Source organism: Sinohyriopsis cumingii, chromosome 17 (genome assembly GCF_028554795.1).
Source record: "Sinohyriopsis cumingii isolate HCF-2022 chromosome 17, ASM2855479v2, whole genome shotgun sequence".
NCBI classification, from domain to species: Eukaryota; Metazoa; Mollusca; class Bivalvia; order Unionida; family Unionidae; genus Sinohyriopsis; species Sinohyriopsis cumingii.
Genome location: NC_142977.1, coordinates 37,431,810 through 37,451,139, shown reverse-complemented (window position 1 = coordinate 37,451,139; position 19,330 = coordinate 37,431,810). Strand labels below are relative to the sequence as shown.

At 36.8% G+C, this 19,330-nt stretch overlaps 1 protein-coding gene across 1 annotated transcript in view; it reads right to left on the bottom strand.

The window, feature by feature from the left end:
• LOC149778443 (gamma-aminobutyric acid type B receptor subunit 1-like) overlaps nt 1-19,330 on the bottom strand; it is a 128,425-nt gene that overhangs the window by 18,391 nt on the left and 90,704 nt on the right. Inside the window, exons 11-13 of the mRNA XM_089939276.1 lie at nt 13,467-13,617; nt 12,510-12,642; nt 11,640-11,747 (exon numbers count right to left, since the gene is read on the bottom strand). Coding sequence (XP_089795402.1) covers nt 11,640-11,747; nt 12,510-12,642; nt 13,467-13,617 — 392 coding nt within the window. The remainder of the gene's footprint in view (nt 1-11,639; nt 11,748-12,509; nt 12,643-13,466; nt 13,618-19,330) is intronic.

Below are 19,330 nucleotides of genomic sequence, written 5' to 3'. Positions count from 1 at the left end.
CCTGTTCATTTCTTTTTGCTCTGTGCAGATGCAGGTCTTTGGGTTTGGCTGTGCATGTGGAGGAGTTGCACGTATTTGTGTTTCGTGTGTAACAGAACGACTTTGTTACTGATGCTGTACGTATTTGTTCTGATATCTGCCTGTTTATTTATTTTTCTTCTCTCAGAAAATCGGCAAACTAAACATCTTGTGGTGCCATATGGGCTAATCTCAGAAAATCTGGAACATTAATAATCAAAGACAAAAGTAGTACTTTAATTCCGAAACTGTATCGGGCATTAATGGAGACTGAACATTGGCCGGGATTTTCTAATATTTCATTTAAAATTGGACAAGACAAAAGGTAGCACTAATATTCCATACCAGACTTCAAAAATATTCGTATAAGTTTTTAAACTTGGCCGACACTAAACGAAGTATTAAATTTACCAAAATACCCCTGACCCTAGAGGAAACTGAGAAAACTCCGGAAGATTATATTCAAATCACCATGACCTAACATATTGCACTAAAATTCCAAAAATTTAGCGGATTTGAATGGAAACCGTTAACTATCCAGAATTTTGTTGTTATCAGAAATGGACAAGACAAAGCGTAGCTCTAGATTCTGAAATTGCAACTGAATATAGCGGAGACTGAAAATAATCCTTAAAATGGTATAAAAAAGTTACCAAGTCTCGAAACACTACTGAAATTCCTAAACTCATACCGACTTTAGTGGAAACTGAAAATTTTTCCGTAACAAATTCAAATAAGGTGGAGACAAAAAGTAAAACTATATTTCTAATCTAGCGCATCACATATATAATCCAGCACCCGTTTTTCATGACCATCCAAGCATATAATCCAACATCAACATACTCAATACAATTCAGCAGCTATGTTTGATTAAAATCCAACACATGGTAACCAGACACCATAATTAGCATGCACCACACTATTAAAAAAATCCAAAATGCCTTGTGTAGTGCCTAAAATTTTACACCTGTTTTCGGAATATGGGGGTATTGTGCAAGAAAAGGAAATTAAATCGCACAAATATTCTCTCCGTGACATCCAATATCCCATACACACACTATTCAAAATGCAGTGTGTTAGTTTAGAGCAGAGGTGGGCAAACTGTCAAGTACAAGTGCATTAAGTAAAATAATTAATATTTGAAATAGCAAAAACAAAAGTTTTTTTTTAAATGACATCTAAATAATTTTCAGTTGTGAATATGTTGTTAATATTTTAAAACTTAAACTTCAAAAGAAGCACATTTATTTGATAAACAGGGTAACATAAAGTAGTTTGCCCATCAGTAGTAAGGTGGGATACATTAGCGACAATGGGAATTAGCATTACAGAGACCCCTGGGTCAGATTAGCGACAATGGAAATTTAACATGGCGAAAAATCGTGGGTCAGATTAGCGACAAGGGAAATTAACATGGGGAATAAATCGTGGGTCACTCTAGCGACAAGGGAAATTTAACATGGAACTATAGTGTGGGTCTGTCTAGCGACAAGGGGAAATTAACATGGGGAATAGAGTTTGGGCTTGTCTAGGGACAATGGGAAATTTAACATGGGGAATAGATCGTGGGACTGTCTAGGGACAATGGGAAATTTAACATTACGGAAACCCCTGGGGGATATAGCCTCAAGGGAATTTAACATATGGAAATTGAACATGGTGGATCTGTATAGCGTCAAGGGGAATTGAACATGGTGGGACTATCTAGGGACAATGATGGTAGAGGGTCAAACACAACAGAGACAGAAACATACAAACACTAGTACAAGCGTGGGATTTATATATAAAGCGTTACCAAGACCTGAAATCTTGCTGGGGTGTTCAAAAATTTGCATAATTGTAATGATGCTATAAATAGCTATAATCAAGGAAATGCTCAACGACAAAATGGATGTGACTAAAAGTAACGTTAAAATGACGAAATTGTCCCAGAATTTAAAGGAAAATAAACATATCCCCGAAAATTAAGTTACAATGGTTTAGACTAAATTGGATAAAATTAGTAACTACTTACAATATCAACTTCTGTGACGATCGTGGATAAATACCTATGTATCTATAATCAGCTGAAATTCCTATGAAATCCCACTATCTATTTATAGCTCCAACTTGTGGGTTTTTCCTTTGGAAAATCCCACTATCTTTTTATAGCCTCAGCTTGAGTGACGTTCCTGTTTATGAATTCTAGCATATATGTATAGCTACAAAATGTGGAAATCCCCAAGTCGATATTTATAGTCTCAAAATTTCCAGCGTCAGTGACGTCACTGTACTGAACACTAGGAGATAAATGGCAACAGTGTTGCAAGTGGCTGACCTGAATACGCGCTACTGTAGGTAGGTAGGTAGAGTGTATCTGATAGGGATAAAGTGAGTTTTATAGGGACAAACAGAGACCAATACACACACACACACACACACACACACACACACACACACACACACACGCGCGCGCGCGCGCGCAGACACACTCACACACACACACAGAGGGAAGAGGAAAAAACAAACCCCAAATATACTATCCACACTCGGGAGGAAGAAAAAAAAAACAACCAAATATACGATCTACACAACGTACGCGAACACACACACACACAGAGGGAAGAGGAAAAAACAAACCCCAAATATACTATCAACACAGAAGGGAGATAATACAAACCCCAAATAAACTATCCACACAAACGTACGCGAACGCATACAAACCCCAAATATACTATCAACACAGAAGGGAGATAATACAAACCCCAAATAAACTATCCACACAAACGTACGCGAACGCATACAAACCCGAAATATACTACCAACACAGAAGGGAGATAATACAAACCCCAAATAAACTATCCACACAAACGTACGCGAACGCATACAAACCCCAAATATACTATCAACACAGAAGGGAGATAATACAAACCCCAAATAAACTATCCACACAAAGGTACGCGAACGCATACAAACCCAAAATATACTATCCACACAACGTCGCTAACGCATACAAACTCCAAATATGCTATCCACACTCGGGAGGAAGAAGAAAAAACAACCAAATATATGATCTACACAACGTACGCGAACACACACACACACACACACACACACACACACACACACACACACAGAGGGAAGAGGTAAAAATCAAACCCCAAATATACTATTAACACAGAAGGGAGATAATACAAACCCCAAATAAACTATCCATACAAACGTACGTGAACGCATACAAACCTCAAATACACTATCAACACAGAAGGGAGATAATACAAATCCCAAATAAACTATCCACACAAACGTACGCGAACGCATACAAACCCCAAATATACTATCAACACAGAAGGGAGATAATACAAACCCCAAATAAACTATCCACACAAACGTACGCGAACGCATACAAACCCCAAATATACTATCAACACAGAAGGGAGATAATACAAACCCCAAATAAACTATCCACACAAACGTACGCGAACGCATACAAACCCCAAATACACTATCAACACAGAAGGGAGATAATACAAACCCCAAATAAACTATCCACACAAACGTACGCGAACGCATACAAACCCCAGATATACTATCCACACAACGTCGCTCACGCATACAAACCGCAAATATACTATCCACACTCGGGAGGAAGAAGAAGGAAAACAACCAAATATGCGAACTACACAACGAACGCGAACACACACACACACACACACACACACACGCACACCACAGAGGGAAGAAGAAGAAAACCATTATACACTATCCACACGCAGTGAAGAAATAACAATTTATATATACTATCAACATAGAGTGAAGAAAATAACCCATTATATTCCATCAACACAGAGTGAAGAAGAAAAAGTTTTTTGAAAGCACCTAAGCCATCACCTGCAATGACCAACTCTGCCAAACACCTACACCCCACCCACCCCCACTCCCAACACTATAAAACCCTTTTAACCCGTTATTTTATGGCATCAGTGTATGATTTAGGAAACATCAAGACACAAAATGATGGACGAAGAGACTGACTATTGTTTACGGACTTGCATGCCTAAAGAGCGTGCGTGAAGGAAAACATCCTTCCATTTCAATTCTAACTAAAACATGATCCAGAGGGATAGAGAGAGGTGAAAGAGCACAATTTCATAAAGTGTGAGTAAAAACAAAACACGCCATCCTTATTATACAATGTCAAGATCAAGAGACACTAACGTTTTCTTTCTGGTCTATTCTCTTTTAGAAGGTAGTATGAAATTTCACATCAGGGCCAACGCATCGGCTCACATTGTCAATTTTTCCATTTCCATGTTTTTACTGGCACAAGTTCTTCATCATCTTCAATTTCTTCTTCTTCTGAATCCCTCTTCTCTGTTTCGTCTTGTTTTTGTTTATTCTCTTTTCTCGTAGGGCACTCTGAATTCCAGTGTCCTTTCTCCTGACAACGATATTAGGTATCTTGACTTTTGTCTCTCTTTCTTAGACGAAGCAGGTATTCTGGAGACAAATACCCATTTACCTTTGCAGATATAGCAAACTTCATTAGCACTTACACACTTTCGTATGACTCTCATCAAATCAACGACCAAAAGAGTAAGTTTTGTTGCCACTTTCGCATGTGAATTATGCTTTCGTATGACTTTTAGCAAATATTTGACCAGCAGGTCGATCTGTGCTGACTCTTCCATCTTCTTGATCGTTTGAGAGCGGAATGAATACTCTGACGCTAAGACATTCTCCTTATATACATGGACCTGCTGCGTATGAAACCTAGTCAAATGTAATTTTGCAATAAGATGAAACGATTTCATTGAGGAAGCAAAAAGCAATGATGTACCGTATCGCCTCACACAAAACCTGAAGTTTTAGTTCAAATCCGTGTCAGCGATTTCGAAGACGACATAACTGAGCTTTAATCAATGCTCTCCAATTATGCCACAAAACCACGAGTCCTGATTCACGTCAAAACAAATTTCGTTCGGTCCATAAAAAATAGTATCACATCTGAGAAACGCAAAAACGAACTTCCAGAAAACTGAGAACGACGGCTTACACCTACAACGTAAATGTGTGAGTTCAAGTAGTGCGTAAAACTTAGTCAAATTAGATTTTTATAGTGAAGACGAAACGATCTCTTTTCGAACAAGAAAGCAGACACCAAGCGACAATGGCGATCCGTGTCACACAACACTTTTCAAAATGTATATTATCAGAGGTTTGTTCTAGAGATCTGCACGGTGAAATTAAATGTTGATGTATTTTGCAATAAGACGGACACAATTTCCATGGGATCGCCCATGGTACGATTGTTCGTGCATTAGTTTAATTTTCAAAAATATTTTTTTATATAAATCGCCTATAGGATAGACCCGGTAAAGCATGTCCATTCTCGTCACTGTCTGAATAGCTACTCAAGTCAATTCGAAGCGAACGCGGTAAGAAAATAAGTATAGCCAATGAAATGGCTTACAACGGGTGATGCGTTGTTTTGTTCTAGGGCTGTGTGGCATAATAATCCCTATGTTCTTGCGTTGTTACCATTACAGTGCAGACAGACTGAAATGTGAACTTACAAGCCCTCTTTGTGTGTGTTGTACCATTCCCTCTTACCACATCAAAATACTGAGCGTCACAGTATTGGTTCGCGTTTTCAAGCTGACCATTTTTTTATATCTCACTTAAACATTTCGACATAAACACTCACATCGGTAGAGTCAGAACAGACGTGTTACAGTATTGAGGGGCATGTTATCTTTTCTTTTTCAGATCAATACATTTGGGGTTGTATGAAGTAAAGAACCGAAAGTACAGTGAAACTCAAGGATGATGACCCAATCTGTCTGTCTATTGATGCGTGTATTTACTTAAGAAGAAATATGACCTCTAAAACACAAAGAGATACGGCAAGCATGATTAGATTAAACACAACGATGTTTTCCTTCACGCCCGTGTAATTTAGAGTTTCAATCGTCTTTGAAGACAAACTTGGTCTCCTTTTGTAGGGGTTGAAATAATAAAAAAAACCTGAAAAATCTTAAGCACTTCGCTATAGATAATTTCATCAACAGACCAAACAACATAAATACCGTTACAACAATAGAAAGCCTTAAATCTTCTATCAAAAAGAAATGCATGAAAAAAATTAAAGATTAACGATAACTAACCAATGAAACCGAATTTAACAAAGGCAATGACATGTGAAGAAATGCCTCTCACTTTGGAAAGGTAGGCGAATGTACTCTGTCATGCACCGTCAACTTGAAAAAAATTATAAACAGAGAGAAACCTGAATTCAAAATTCAGTTGTTTCTTTTTCTTCAAAATTATTTCGTTTCTTTTTTCTTTTTTTCTTTTTGGAACAAATCTAAGCACTAATATAGAGTGGAAAAGGGAAAATGCACATACAAGCTTTGATATTTCTGAAAAAAGGAGGGGATATTCCTAACGTTCATAACCACCTATATATGCTTGGACTTGTCTGTGACTTATCCACAAAACAAGATATACATATTTCTGGTCAAGCTGCAAGTGTGTGCGTGTTTTTGAAAATGGTAAAAATTGGATATACAATTTTCTCGTGACACTTATAAAGTGAAGAGTCTGTGCAAGTGTCAAAAGCCAAAGTCATATAAGTTTTGTATTTTGTACGGCTTGTAAAGATTTCTACTTTAGAAAATGTGAAGTATCACAAGTTATTATCACAAACAGAAAGAAAATAACCCAGACAGTTGTTGTCATCAAGAGTGCTAGAGACGGTACCCGAACTTGCTTGCTTGCTTACTTGAATTAAAGTGATTTTCGCTCTAATGGAGCATGTATCACTGGTTTAATAACGCACCGCGTGATTTTTAATTACTCCTGGGGAAGGAAAGAGAGCCTCATCCCCCAGGCTTTTATGTACTCACAGACTATTTTTAAATTTAGCCACTCAGGTGTAGGACTAACTAGTCCTTAACAACCTGACTGAAAGACTTTAAACTTGAGTGGGAATTGTCTCACCACACACTCATTTTTCTGTCCGAGCGTGATAAAGGAGGAAAAAGGTGCTCAGCAAGACAGCCATGGATGTTAAGTACTCACCAAAACGCTAGCCCGTACTTATTTCAAATCAAGTCCCGTTTTTGCTAATGGACAATAAAAGGTACCAATAATGTGTTAACCACCTGTGCAATTAGTTCAAATCTAACGAGTCTGTTAAATTTCCTACTTCCTAACATATCTGTCTAATATTAGCACTTAGTGTGCATAAAAATAGCCATACTGATCTTATTTTAAATTATTATGTCTAAGCGACATATACCAGTTTGGTCACTGTTAGGTTTAAAAAGTTAAGTTTGTTGTGGTGTTCCAATGGGTCAAGTTTGTTTCAAGAATAGTTTAGTCAAGGAGGGATACCAAGCCAAATATGGTTCCCTATTTAATAAAAAGCAATCTTTTGGAGCCCTAAAAAAAGTCTGTTTTTTCTGTTAGAAGGTAACACGTCTCTCTTTTGCTTTCACGTTCTTTCCCGCACTCCTAGTCTCATGATTCTTGATATCAGGAAATGCGTAGCCATGATGGGCGGTAATGTAAGCAGCGGTTTCTACCAGTTGACTGAGGGGGTATCCAGTGTAGGCTTGTCTGTAGAATTGGGGAAGAACTCTGACCCCTAATCCCCATTGAGAAGGTCTTGGTTTAAAGGTGTCTAGAGATTTGTAGGCAACGTATTGTATGGCTGTAATAAACTGCCCTGCTATGTTGACGTCATACAATGCTTGATCTAGCCCCATTTCGGTGTACTTCTCAACGAGGGTCAGCGTCCCCCTCCTCCTCAACCGCCTCAATTTCCTCTTCTGGTTCTGATACTAATTCTTCAGTTGAGGTAGATGGTTTCAAATCCGCTGCTATGGTGTCTGTCGCTGTTATTGTTGTTGTAGTTGTTCTTTCAGCTGAGATTGCCTGTAGTATCGGAGTGAGAAAAGAACGTAGTGCCTCCGATAATTACATTTGAGTTTGCCATACCGTTTGTGTAACATAATTGGACCTTTGTTTTGCCACCACTCTTTCCGGGACGGGTTGTTTGTTAGGTATAGTCGGCTGTTGACTAGCTGTTATTTGTGTTCTCGAGGTGAGTGGAGTGCTAACTGGCTAGGTCTGCATTTCTTGCTCCCGCTGCTGTTGCGTATATTTCTTCCCTCCACACCGAGTTCTGGACCTAATTCTTTAAATTTCGTTGTACCCGAACTTACATTATCCATATTATCACCAACAAAAGAAAACAAAACGCACAGACCTAAAAGAAACACTCATTCACTTTTTACAGAACATTACTATTTTTAAAATTTTGATAAGCGACGGAAACGAACAACTTAGAGTCACACTTTCTAACCAAGATAAAGAAATCATGTGCTGATAGACTCACTTCTGTATTTTTTCTTCTAACTGACTAACGTATCATAGGCAATGGAATGTGATTTCTTTTCGAGAGTATGGGGTAGCCCTGAAATTTTTTTTTGGGAAGTTGAAGCTATGGCGATCGCTTAGGTTATAAGATGACGGCCTCCTCTGACGACAGGCTTTCTCACAGGATAAGGTCTGCTTCTTCGGAAAGAGAAGAAGAACTCTTTGGTGTCGATAAAACTGTTAACAAAGCCTCTGCCAGGTTCATGCTGCTGCTGCTGTTGCTGCTCTCTCTGCTGTTTATGAAGTCTGTACTTCTCCGTCCATTCTTCTTTTTCCTTCTTGAATTCCTCCTTGAAGAGCTCTTCTCTCAGGTCTTCAGTGACTTTCAACATTATGATATTGTCTATCTCTTCAGGTCTCGGTATCAGACTTGTCATGACCCTGTGCAAATTCACATAGGCTTCGTTCAACTTGGCTTATCTTGAGCACATCTTCGTAGGAAGATGAGTCGACAATGGATGGACAGACTGGAGACACAACACAACACAACATTTTTAAATTGTAGTGTTGGGAGTGGGGGTGGGTGGGGTGTAGGTGTTTGGCAGAGTTGGTCATTGCAGGTGAGGGCTTAGGTGCTTTCAAAAAACTTTTTCTTCTTCACTCTGTGTTGATGGAATATAATGGGTTATTTTCTTCACTCTCTGTTGATAGTATATATATAAAGGGTTATTTCTTCACTGCGTGTGGATTGTGTATAATGGTTTTCTTCTTCTTCCCTCTGTGGTGTGCGTGTGTGTGTGTGTGTGTGTGTGTGTGTGTGTGTGTGTGTGTTCGCGTACGTTGTGTAGATCGCATATTTGGTTGTTTTTCTTCTTCTTCCTCCCGAGTGTGGATAGTATATTTGCGGTTTGTATGCGTGAGCGACGTTGTGTGGATAGTATATCTGGGGTTTGTATGCGTTCGCGTACGTTTGTGTGGATAGTTTATTTGGGGTTTGTATTATCTCCCTTCTGTGTTGATAGTGTATTTGGGGTTTGTATGCGTTCGCGTACGTTTGTGTGGATAGTTTATTTGGGGTTTGTATTATCTCCCTTCTGTGTTGATAGTATATTTGGGGTTTGTTTTTTCCTCTTCCCTCTGTGTGTGTGTGTGTGTGTTCGCGTACGTTGTGTAGATCGTATATTTGGTTGTTTTTTCTTCTTCCTCCCGAGTGTGGATAGCATATTTGGAGTTTGTATGCGTTAGCGACGTTGTGTGGATAGTATATGATAGTATATTTCGGGTTTGTATGCGTTCGCGTACGTTTGTGTGGATAGTTTATTTGGGGTTTGTATTATCTCCCTTCTGTGTTGATAGTATATTTCGGGTTTGTATGCGTTCGCGTACGTTTGTGTGGATAGTTTATTTGGGGTTTATATTATCTCCCTTCTGTGTTGATAGTATATTTGGGGTTTGTATGCGTTCGCGTACGTTTGTGTGGATAGTTTATTTGGGGTTTGCATTATCTCCCTTCTGTGTTGATAGTATATTTGGGGTTTGTTTTTTCCTCTTCCCTCTGTGTGTGTGTGTGTTCGCGTACGTTGTGTAGATCGTATATTTGGTTGTTTTTTTTCTTCCTCCCGAGTGTGGATAGTATATTTGGGGTTTGTTTTTTCCTCTTCCCTCTGTGTGTGTGTGTGTGTGTGTGAGTGTGTCTGCGCGCGTATGTTGTGTGTGTGTGTGTGTGTATTGGTCTCTGTTTGTCCCTATAAAACTCACTTTATCCCTATCAGATACACTCTACCTACCTACCTACAGTAGCGCGTATTCAGGTCAGCCACTTGCAACACTGTTGCCATTTATCTCCTAGTGTTCAGTACAGTGACGTCACTGACGCTGGAAATTTTGAGACTATAAATATCGACTTGGGGATTTCCACATTTTGTAGCTATACATATATGCTAGAATTCATAAACAGGAACGTCACTCAAGCTGAGGCTATAAAAAGATAGTGGGATTTTCCAAAGGAAAAACCCACAAGTTGGAGCTATAAATAGATAGTGGGATTTCATAGGAATTTCAGCTGATTATAGATACATAGGTATTTATCCACGATCGTCACAGAAGTTGATATTGTAAGTAGTTACTAATTTTATCCAATTTAGTCTAAACCATTGTAACTTAATTTTCGGGGATATGTTTATTTTCCTTTAAATTCTGGGACAATTTCGTCATTTTAACGTTACTTTTAGTCACATCCATTTTGTCGTTGAGCATTTCCTTGATTATAGCTATTTATAGCATCATTACAATTATGCAAATTTTTGAACACCCCAGCAAGATTTCAGGTCTTGGTAACGCTTTATATATAAATCCCACGCTTGTACTAGTGTTTGTATGTTTCTGTCTCTGTTGTGTTTGACCCTCTACCATCATTGTCCCTAGATAGTCCCACCATGTTCAATTCCCCTTGACGCTATACAGATCCACCATGTTCAATTTCCATATGTTAAATTCCCTTGAGGCTATATCCCCCAGGGGTTTCCGTAATGTTAAATTTCCCATTGTCCCTAGACAGTCCCACGATCTATTCCCCATGTTAATTTCCCCTTGTCGCTAGACAGACCCACACTATAGTTCCATGTTAAATTTCCCTTGTCGCTAGAGTGACCCACGATTTATTCCCCATGTTAATTTCCCTTGTCGCTAATCTGACCCACGATTTTTCGCCATGTTAAATTTCCATTGTCGCTAATCTGACCCAGGGGTCTCTGTAATGCTAATTCCCATTGTTGCTAATATATCCCACCTTACTACTCCCATCCCTGGTTTAGAGTGTAACAGAAGGAGATGAAATCTCACAAAAATGCTAATCATTACACGACAAACATACAATCACTCACCACCTATACTATTCTATACATAATAGACACCATATCCAAAGCGCCTTGTGTTAGTTTAGAGTTTTAAAAACAAAATCAAAACTCACAATCCTACTAGCTATCACACTACAGTATAAATAGTGTTATTCACGAAAAAAAAATAATATATCTAAATTCGTACTCGTATCTGTAGTCAAAAGGTAGAGTTAGTCAAGCAAAACAGGTCTGCCATCACTATACAGCTGCCCATCCCATTGTTATCGTTTTTAATCCGTTTCTTTATAACGGTACATAATTTTTGTACTCGTTGTCAATTATTCTGAAAGCCTATCATGAATATCCTGTTATAAGGAAGGAATGAATTCCACATAATATTAATCGTAAATGCGCTTTTACCTTTTTATCCTTTTTCCTCATGGTAGTAAGTCTGTGAACAGTCCAGATCTTGGAAAACATGCCGCCATATCCGAGTGAGAAGCCTGTCGCTATGAGCCAGGTTCGCAGCTGATAAATAAATAAACAATTGAATGAACAATAAAAACCGAATCAAATAAATTAAAAAAAATTAATCAATTTTCAAGAACAAAGAGAAAAAGTTATGAAAAAATACGGCCAGATTATATTTGAAAAAAATTCAAGAATTATTTTCATGTTCAGTCACTATTAAAATTATTGAAGTTTAAAGTAATAATATCTCCGTTTCATGAATCAGTTTCTTATCGCATAGAAAAATATCATGGTATGCGTCAATAAGATTTGACAGCTTCCTGGTCCGCAGATCATTATTAATTTCATGCTGTGATATGTTTCGATATAATTAGGGCAAAGTCACTTCCACGTGAATTGCTGGTGGGGGAACATTACAAATCGCTCTGCTAAATGCCTCAAATAAAAAAAAAATTGAAATGTTAGGCAACAGAAGTATCGAAATATCGGTCATTAAAACAGAATTATTCACTCTGTTGATTGGTTGGTTGGTTTACCGGTAGCATACGCCCTTTCCAAGACGACATACCATGACAGCCGATATATATATATTTGCTTTTGCATATCACCAGCCTGTCACATTTACACTTAAAAGGTGAATTTGAATGCCAGGTGCATTGACTATTTATTTCTAATAATTCTTTTTACATTTTTCCAGATATTATCTTTCCCATTCTTGAGACTCGTGTTCCAAAAATACAAGTTTTCTTTGGTGGGCACTGGCCTGGAAAATGTGATATGCTCAAGACTCAACAGCTAAACAAACAGATTATTTGTTACCTGGCATAATTCTGGGTAGATATCGGGACTAACAAACTGTTCATCCAGTCCCAGGAGAAATACATACACCAGGCAGATGATGCAACCAAGGAGGATGATATTATTTATGTTCGGTTGTGAATAAGCAATGCATCTGAAAGAGAACATCTGTCATAAAATAGGCAGCATCCCTTTCAGTTCACTTTTACCATTTTGAATTTAATAATCCGTGCTCAAAACATTAAAATAAAAATTTACTTTACATTGGAATCTCTGACCTAAATTCAAAGGTTGCGAAGAAATGTCACATGCAAGATTTGGTACGCACATACATAGCTCACAAATTTCCTGATCCAACGTACGTTATTATATGCATTTTGCATTTAAATTTCACATACTAAATAAACAAACTTCATTAGTTTTGAAATTTGCACCGCACAATTGCACATTTTTCGAACTCTTAAGGCAAAGTTGCATTCCATGCTGTGTTTTCGGAGACATTTCTCTTGTATTATACTTTATCGCTTTTATGTTTTTAAAGATGAAATGTCAATGTCATTAGAAAAACAAGAACGATGCTGTGTGAAAGAATCGTTGCACGAATGAAGACAAAAAAAAATGCAGCAACGTTTCCTTGAATTTGTTCCAGAGCACGCTTGATTTGTCACACACATACAGACACAGACACACACACTGCCCCTAAGCATATGTCAATGCAAATACCTATTTAGAATAAATGTTTCCACATCCATTTTCACTATATATATATATATATATATATATATATATATATATATATATATATATATATATATTCTTCGAGAATGGAGACCATATGCAAAACATGCACAAACCACAAGTTTCTACCCCCCTTCATGCTCTTAAAGAGGTATATTTTTCTCTCCAGATACAAATGTACAGATAAGCATTTTTTTAAAAATCAAACGCAAAATAGCAAAATATGCCGTGGAACTTAACCTGCGTGTTTTGTTTGTAATGTTGAATATCATACAGCAGATCCCAGCAATAATTCCTACTGCTGCCAGACCGCACATAGAGAAGAAAAGACCCTGAGATATGACTCGCAGCACGGGAACCTGTAGGGTTCGGTCCGGAGGAGGCTTGCCACCTGTAAAAAGAACTATGCGTTAGTGCCGATCCTTGGTCAATTTTTTAAAAACAATTTCATAAGAAAAACAAAACCAAAATAAATATATTTTTTCTAGCCGGGCATTATAAGACCCTTTTTGTAATGATTGTATTATATGGCGTACTTTCGTGAAGTTTCTGTTATACAACTACCATATGAAATTCCAACTTTACAGATTCCTGTTTGTAGAACCACTTTTTAAAAAAAACAATTTGAAAGAACCCCTGATAAATACTAGTTCTTTCCAACAGCTCATTGCTTCAACACTTTCCTTTCTAATACATTAAATAAAACAAAACAAAAACACCATCATAGCTATACAACTTCTATACAACTTTACAAAAAGTATTCTGGAGTGCTAGATCCTCAATTACTGCACTGTTTGTAGTAGTCCATCAACTCTATCAAAATCTTCATGTAGCTTACTACTGGAACAAAATAAATACTATTGCAATATGATTATAACTTATGCTGGTAAGAAATTACGGAGTAGGGAGCAAAACTTCTCCGTCATTGGCAAGGAGTAGTTGACATTGGTGCGGCAAACAGGAAAATTTCACACGAACCTTTTCGGAAACGAGTTCGTCCTCGAAATGGACCACCACACCGTTTGCACATTTAAATAAACGAAAGTCGTCGAGGTAAGACTAATGCACTGGGCATTGATTTTTCTCCCATATAGTTTCGGATAGAGGTGATTCAAGGGTCGGAAATTGTAGCGGTGATTTCTTGAGCAGGATGGGATTTACAGACCTTTTTACCATGTAATTTAAGTTTTGTAAATAATAAGTTTCAGTATGTATTGTTTTTGTTCACATTCCATAATTTTCTGAAAGTGTTTCCACTTTTTTAAGGGTGAGGTATTTTCATGGGATTGTGTGTCGTTAATGTCAACGCTTGATATATCAAATAAACATTTCATTCACGAAACTGCATTCAGTGTCTTCGTTACAACGTAATCCCAATCAAGCTAGTATGTTACAATTGTAGCTGTTACAATATGACTATTAATGTCAGAGTAACAACAATAGTGTTGTATCCTTGAAGCCAAGTTGCTTATATAAACAACACTCAACTGTGGGGACAAACTGAACGTGGCATAAACAGAATGATGAAATGAGAGAATGGTTAACCGAACAATCTACTGGCAAGCAAATGTTGTTGACATGCGAAAGTATGAAAATACCCAACGATTAAGACATATATATGTTATTATCACAGTAATGACGTCATGATTGCTAGTTCACATCAAGTTGACAGCATTGGAATAGGAACATTACATGACGCCAAGCGTCCAGTCATGCAACGAATTTTTTTTTCTGATGCTGAAAAGAAGACGCGATATACCAATCAAGATGGAGCAGTTATGATAATGATATTTTTGTTAAATGCCTATCACGTTTCAGATAAATTAATACAATCTCAAAAACGTAACTGAAAACAAAATACGTTGCTGAAGATTTCAACATTTCCGATAAGAGCTTCATCTTAACACATAAACCGAACTTTATTTTTGTTAACAGCCGATATTCGGAGGAATATCTGTTTTATAAATGAAGCGTGTATTGTCACTCGTTTTCACTACTATTAATAACAGGAGTTCTTCGATGCATGGAAGCAGGACCATATCTCATTTGCAGCTATTGTGTATTTGTCAAATTTTGAATCACAAAAGGCATAATCAAGTGAATAGCTAGGAAAGTTTATAAACGTGGCTCGTTGATAGCGTTTGAACTATTTATGTTAAGACACAGACACAGGCTCCGATGGGAACCTTTCATGGGGATGACATCATTATTTAGAGGATTAATTACAGCAGGACTAAACAAAGATATCGATATTTATTTACATTTTCACTGTCAAATGAGGCTACATTATAATTATTCTCGCTGTGAATTGGAAACCTCGAGGAAAATTAGTTCCAGCATTTTTTGAGATTATGGTAATATGTATGAGAGAACAACATTATCGTTTTCCTACATTGGCGATTTGAATGTAAAATTCAGGCTCATTCTTGGGCAGGTATATTGATAGATATATAACAAAAATATATATTGACTGTGATACTTTTTTTCCTTCAGCATAAGGATGGGGTCAGAAGTTAAAAAAAGTAAAATGGGAGATGAAATTCACTACGCTTGCACAGACATATTTAAGGAAAGAGAGATTGAAAATATACAATTTGATCAGGGGAAATATTTTTTACAATATATAAGATAGAAGTTTAATTTTAACAAGGAAAATATGAAGCACTTTTCAACCTATTTCAGGCGAAAAGTTTATAAGATTTAACAGAACATTTGAAAACACAATTGCGTGTACGTATTGTAGACAAACAAAATCAGAAAATGATTAACATTTTCCAATAGTAATGTGGGATATTTTCTATTGTGATCAATAAACAATTTTAACCAATATCCAACACATTTATATTGATATGTAACATGAAGACAAGAGCGATATTCTGTCACAAGCTCTATAGGAAGATTCATACGTGTATTACGTGACACAATATATACAGAGGCGACTTAGAAAATTCTTAAGCCCACATTTCAGGAGTATAGCTAATGTCCACAACTCAAATATCCGCATTGTTTGTACCATTTCAACATAATTTGTTTATTAATACAGGATCCATATATTGTAAAATAAGCAGTACCAATGTGTATGAAGCTATAAGACAACTTGTAAGGATAATAATGAGACCAAGGAGAAATATAAAGTACATGAATGTAGCAGCTGAACAAGAAAATGGTACACATGAAAAAGGTAATGAATGACATTAAAGAAGGAAGAGAGAAAAATGAAGTTGATTTAGACTTCAATTTGAATTCCAAATACAGCATTAAATACTATTATTTGGTCTCAGGGTTTGTTTTGAACAATATGAAAGTCAATGAAACAGTATAGACCTTGATACAATGATCATAATATGCTAACATTTCAAATAACCTTTCATAAGGTAGTATAGTACTTAATCACACAAATTATCAAATGGCTATTAATTATTCCTGAATAAAATATTTACCATGAAAACATTTATGATATTTATTCAGTGACAAAAAAAAAGAAATTAAAATCATCAGAGAATTACTTATAAATGTTGATAAACAGCAAACTACTGATTACGCTATATTAAAATCAGCCCTTATTGCAGCAAACAGCAGGTTTCGAAAGAATTTATGATTTTACAATGTGTTTTTTTTCTGGAATAGTTACTGGTTTAGAAATTCCGCTGATCTATACCGATCAACCATTCCAACTGTCTGAAAGGCTTGGAAAGAAAACTTTATTTGTCACAAAGTCTTGAAAATATGGTGATATAATGATATATGCTAGGATGCTATGGTCTTAAACAAAAGAACAGAAGAGAGCGAAACTTTAAAACGAGCTTAAATCCCAAATAGTCCTAAAAGTTCTATCACAAGTCCAAATGTATAGAGTTTTAATTGAATTCCAGTGGTACTCCAAATAAATTTCAATACTGGCTAATGTGTTGATGTGCCTGTAGTCTCCAATATGCTAATGTGCCAACAGCCAAGAATGTGGCGATGCGTCAACAGCCTTTGATATATCACAATAATATACTCAAAAATGTGTTTGACTGAATAACTATAATTCCAAATTGTTTGGTTTAGTCCAAGATTATTATTGAGCAAGAATGAGTAATTGTTAAAGCAAACAACATGGATATAATAAACAAAGACACAATAACAGAACCATGATGTAGGTCAGTCTATAAAACTGTAAAAGTTGTCAAAACGTTTCCAAGTGAAAAACTAGTATACTGCATTCAGTTAGAAGTAAACATGCTTATTTCATTTAATAATGATCTGAATAATTAATCTATAATCATAGAAAAATATTAGCTATGTATTATGTTCTTTACTAAATGACTGTAAATGATCATGTAACACATTAACTTGATTTTGGACAAAGGTCAGTATATATAAAATTACAGATTTACATAACATATAATCATGAAGAAAGGCCAACAAACAATACAAATTAAATATAAATAACATATCATCAATCGATAAATCGATCAGTGTCAATAAATTAATAAAATAAATAACAATTTTAACACGAGAAATGATATGTGTTGAGTTCATTGTTAACGTCTTCAAAGATTGCAAAGAGATGATAAACAAAGTCAGGAATAAAAGATGTGCTAGATTGATTGGGCAGTTCAAACCAATTTAGCTATACTATTTATAAACATAACTTAATAATACAATTGATAACAGAAATGGACGCTATCAATTGAATTGCCTTAACAGATTTTGCTGTTTGGTATTGCAACATTTCGAATGAACTCGCAATCTCTTTTATTACGTCAGAGACAAGAATGTTTTATTTTTTAATATGTATTAGGACCTCCGAAAGCTGATGATAAACGTTAAGGGGAAATACACGGTACTTATAACAAACTACTGTGATAAATTGGAATCATTCAATAACCAGATACAAGCAACTACCGAATCAATACATTTTTGTTGGTGTTTTGAAATTCAAAAATCTGTACAGTTTTCTAGACTCAATAGCATAAGATAACAATCCGTTTTTTCATATAATGTTTGTAGTCATTAAAGACAATTAGGGGCCATCCATTTAGTACGTACGCAAAAATCTGGCAAAGCTGTAGCCCTCCCCTTCCCTGTACACATGCGTACTTTTTTATACCACCCACCTGCGTACGTACGCTTGACGCAACCCCACCCCATTCTCTCGAACGGCCTATATTTAATCCACGCAGAAATGTATTAATAATATTAACGTGTTTAATAAAACAGATAGTCCACCGACGTTGAATTTCCTGCTGCATCAAAGAAATAAGCTGCGTAACTTTAAAATGTTTGTCTAGTGTTCGCTAAAATTCAAACGCCGACTGAACCCAGTGAAACAGGTTACGTATTAGACAAATTAGTATCGAGGTTTCACCCCCACCCCCCGTTTCCTATGCGTACGCCCATTATCAGTAGACACCTCCCATACGCAAGCGTATGCATTTGGGTTACACCCCCACCCCCTCCATGCGTACGTACTAAATGGACGTCCCCTTACATCGGAATACAATTAGTAGACTGATAAAAAAGCAGCAGAGATGACGAATGAAATGTAATAGATTGTCATGGTGTGCTTGTGTATGTGTGTGTGTGATTTGGATTTAACGTAGCTTTAACACTTTTTCAGTCATGTCGCGACGATGTCTGCCGTGTGGCAGTTTATAGTAATGTCTAGCACTGGGGCATCACGCCGCAGACATTTAGCATGATGTCCCACCCAGTCACATTATCCTGACACCAGGCCGACCAGTCCTAACACTAACCTCTTAATGCTGAACGCCAAGCGAGGCAGCTGTTAGTACCATTTTTGTAAGTCTTTGGTATGAATCGGCCGGGGATCGAACCACGACCTCCCGCATCCGAGGCGGACGCTCTAACCACTAGGCCACCGGAGCGGTTCATGGTGAGCTTGAAATGTGTGGTTTCAACCTTAAGTTAAATAGAGCATATACGGAATTTTGGAACAATATAATTTCTCATTGAAATTCTAAGTATCGGTGTACTGTGAGAATAAAAATAGAATTTTAGATGAATTGAGATGCTTTCTTTGCCTGGTTATTTGATTGATTTTCCTTTATTAATTTCACAACCTTCAATCGTGAAAACAGACAACAAAATATTCACTT